Here is a 3,537-nt window from a genome sequence, read left to right as displayed (position 1 = left end):
ATATATATATATATAAATTGACTGTTTATTCACCCAATTCGCTCAACATGTTTTTGATCCCAGTTAGAGCAACTGCGACTTGACTTTGATCAAAGTTCAAGTATTGGGATTGTTTTCATTATTATCGTCTTGAGTCTTTCGTATTAAAATCTCAGTTAAAAGACGATACTAGACTAATTTCAGCTATGTAATAATTGAACATCATGTCAAAACAAAAGATAATCGACTTTAGGGTGATGATTCGAAATGCTGAATAATGACATAAATTCTATTACATTTCCATCAACTCCGACACTACTAAAGCATTACTATCACCAAATAGTTGAAGCTTGAGTTAACACCACTGGCTAAGCTAACGCTACTAAAGCTAAAACTCTTTCAATAAGTTTTATTGAATATTGAAAGTTTATGCAAATATCAGTAATTATTTTAAAATTTCAATTAAACAATTCAGTGTGAATAGCAAAACTTGAAAGTGCAGGATACCTCCTTCTGCATCCGGAGCAAATCTTCCTCAGTATCATTCGCATCCGGTCGTTCCAGTCTCATCGTTTCCATCTTCAGTTGACTACTTCCACTAAAAGTTGCAAACAGTTTAGCACGAAATTGATACTAAAATGAGTGGTGCACAAAGTCTAGGAAAACTAGGAGAGTGCTAAAGTGAGGTAAAAGTGACCAGTAAGACTGAAGTGAAAGTAAACTTATGGAAATGAAGTCACAGTGACCGAAAGAGGAATGAGGTGAGAGTAACCAGTAGGACTGAAATGAGATTGACCAACGAAACTTCTAAGAAGTCTCAATTAAAGCTTAATATTATCGTCTGACCTTACGATAAGTTTTATAAAATAGAGAAAAAAGAAACTTTTAAAATGAAAATGAAAATTGTAAATAATGGAAAGATTTCGTTAACAAAATTTGATGCAACAATACATTAATACTATACAAATCTCAAAATGGAAAAGAAAAATAAAAAATAAAAAAGTGCGATACGGTGAATTAAGAAAACTGATAAGAAGTACTACAAAATGCTGCCAGAGATTGAGAGAAAAGATAAGATAGAAACAATTCTCGTTGACGAAGAGAACAAGAAAAAGAACGAAATAACATGTGAGAGGGACAAATTAAACAAAAATTGAAGTGAGAGATAAAGATTTTCATAACGTGTATTACAATTTTCAAACGATTCCTTATTAATTGACGCCATAAGGATTCGATTGTCAACCGAGGCGGTAATGATCCATTGAAGATTGTATATGATGGGCTCCGCGGAGATACATTGAATATTTAGGGTTTCAGTCGAAGAAATAATGATAAGGTGACCGTAGTATTTCAATGAAAATTTAATCCAATAACATTTTCGCTTGAGGTCTTTCGGTGAAAAACGACCGCCATTGAGTGGTAATTCCAGGAGGAATTAGGCAGTTGTTATTATTTTCAGGTAGTTATGTTATGATTTGAAATGCTTTCATTCATTGTTTTTCAGGAATTCTTAACATCATTAGCAATGACGCTTATTGACGAATTATTGGAAAAAGGCGAAAATGGAATTGGTCGTAAAGAGAAATTTTTGGTACGAGCAAATTATTCAGCACCTTCGCATTCTTTCAGTTATTTTGCAAATACTTTTGATAAAGCGATCACATTCATTAATGATATCCACGATAAACCAGTCCCTATTCAAATATGTATTGGGTCTACTGCTGGATGGCAAGTTTTCTTTTTCTACATATCTGATTAAATCAGTCAAATACTTAAGAATGAACAATGATGAGAAATGTCATTAAAGATTGATATTCTATGATGAGAACGTTGACTGAATGTTAACCATTGTATAACAAATCATCAACTCAAGTGCTGGTCGATGGAAAAAAAATCGAAAAAGAAAAAATGAAGCCAAATATAAATAGCTCCTTTGTATTTAGTATATTAATTAGTTAGGGAGTGTACTTTTGTGGTTATCGAAAATTTTCTATTTTCAGTAATTAAAGAGAGATTTATTAGAATAAAAGAAACGAGAACTTTTTATACTACTAATTCATATTTCTCATAATTCATTTCTTTCCTTCGCATATGTAAAGGTTTTTCTTGAAATGTAATCATTTTTTTATGAAGTATTTAGTAATATTTCAGGATAACAGGATATATGTTCACAAAGGGAAGCAAAATAATAGCAGGTGTTATTGGGTGCTCTTTGATTCTACTCCAGGTTCTTTCATCATTTTTCTTGGTCGATATTTTTTACTTGATGCCTATTGAAGGCATAATCAATTGGTCTTTTCTTCCAAATGCTAAAATTTCATTGCTCTTTTAGGATAGAGGATGAAGGTTTGATAGGACTGGTATATTCCGAATGCCATGTAGCAGCTGCTATAATCACATAATGTTTTAACTTCGTAATTGTTATCTCTCATTTTTGTTTCATATTTTGTTTCAATGTCTTCAAAATATCTGCAACCTACACTCATTTTATTGCATTTTAACGATGTAATATCATTGTAACGTGGTATTCTGTCCGTAGCGTCATCTCACTCCAACTTGAAATAGATCCTCTAACGGCCATGATTATGTTTCTAGAGACATTCACCACTATCACTACCAGTCAGATGGATCAAACCTATGAGCGTGCGGCAAATGTGATTGCCGCAATAAAACCGTATATTCATTATGTTATATTACCTGTTGGCCTTTACGCTGCTAATCGTTTCCTCTGTTCTCTAATACCTGGGCCACAGCATCGCCCGAAACTGGATTTACGTGATCGTGTTGTATTAATCACCGGAGCCAGTTCGGGTCTTGGCCGAGAATTAGCGATTTGTTTTTATCGAAGAGGTGCTAAAGTAATTTTAGCAGCACGAAGTATTGATAAACTGAAGGAACTCTGTGAAGAATTGAAGTCAATGTCAGATATCATCAATAGGAATGAACCAGTTTACAAATATTTGGATATTAGTGATCCAAATAGTGTCATGGAACTCATCTCATGTGCTATCAGTCAGCGAATCGACGTTCTTGTTAACAATGCTGGTTTAAGTATGCGTGGAAGTTGCAAAGATACACCAATGGATGTACATCGGCAGGTTAACCTTCAGTGCACTTTATATTTCATATGTTTATATATATCTGTATATGTATATAAAAGTTTCCAAAATCACAGAAATTGCTCAGATCGTTGGGATGTCTCTTGACTGTTGGAATGCGATGGCAATGCGATGATAATGTTTATCGTTTCTAGAAACATTTATTAAATTCTAAAATATTTTCTATTAATCTGATTTTCCATTGTTTTTGTTCAAATTCAATAACCTAAGTATGATGCATGGTATGTTTTTGGAGCTTCGTTAAAACTTTTGAGACACACATTGAGTTTGAGCGACATTTACGAGAGCAGAGTGTTTTCTTAATGTAATGATTTATATCATAGACATAGAGTGAGCTATATTCTTCATATGTGGCATCCAGGATTACCGTTATCATCAGTTGTCAATTGTGATTACCATTATTATCAATTGTTTGTAGTGATGTGAGGTATGTTAGCAA

General features: G+C 33.2%; 2 protein-coding genes across 2 annotated transcripts in view; one reads left to right on the top strand and one right to left on the bottom strand.

Moving 5' to 3' along the window:
* Positions 1–583, bottom strand: part of LOAG_10007 (hypothetical protein) — a gene marked incomplete at its 3' end in the record, with an annotated part of 7,010 nt that extends 6,427 nt beyond the window's left edge. The window contains exon 1 of the mRNA XM_020448066.1: positions 487–583. Within this exon, the coding sequence (XP_020301756.1) occupies positions 487–558 (72 nt within the window). The 5' untranslated portion in view covers positions 559–583. The remainder of the gene's footprint in view (positions 1–486) is intronic.
* A 1,839-nt stretch (positions 584–2,422) lies between these two features.
* The window catches only part of LOAG_17827 (hypothetical protein), a gene marked incomplete at its 3' end in the record, with an annotated part of 2,698 nt that continues 1,583 nt past the window's right edge, over positions 2,423–3,537 (top strand). The window contains exon 1 of the mRNA XM_020450491.1: positions 2,423–3,077. Coding sequence (XP_020305824.1) covers positions 2,559–3,077 — 519 coding nt within the window. The 5' untranslated portion in view covers positions 2,423–2,558. The remainder of the gene's footprint in view (positions 3,078–3,537) is intronic.

The sequence above is a fragment of the Loa loa genome (genome assembly GCF_000183805.2).
Source record: "Loa loa unplaced genomic scaffold supercont3.134, whole genome shotgun sequence".
Classification (NCBI taxonomy): Eukaryota; Metazoa; Nematoda; class Chromadorea; order Rhabditida; family Onchocercidae; genus Loa; species Loa loa.
The sequence above is the reverse complement of the archived record's forward strand: the minus strand, read 5'-3'. Positions and strand labels throughout refer to the sequence as shown.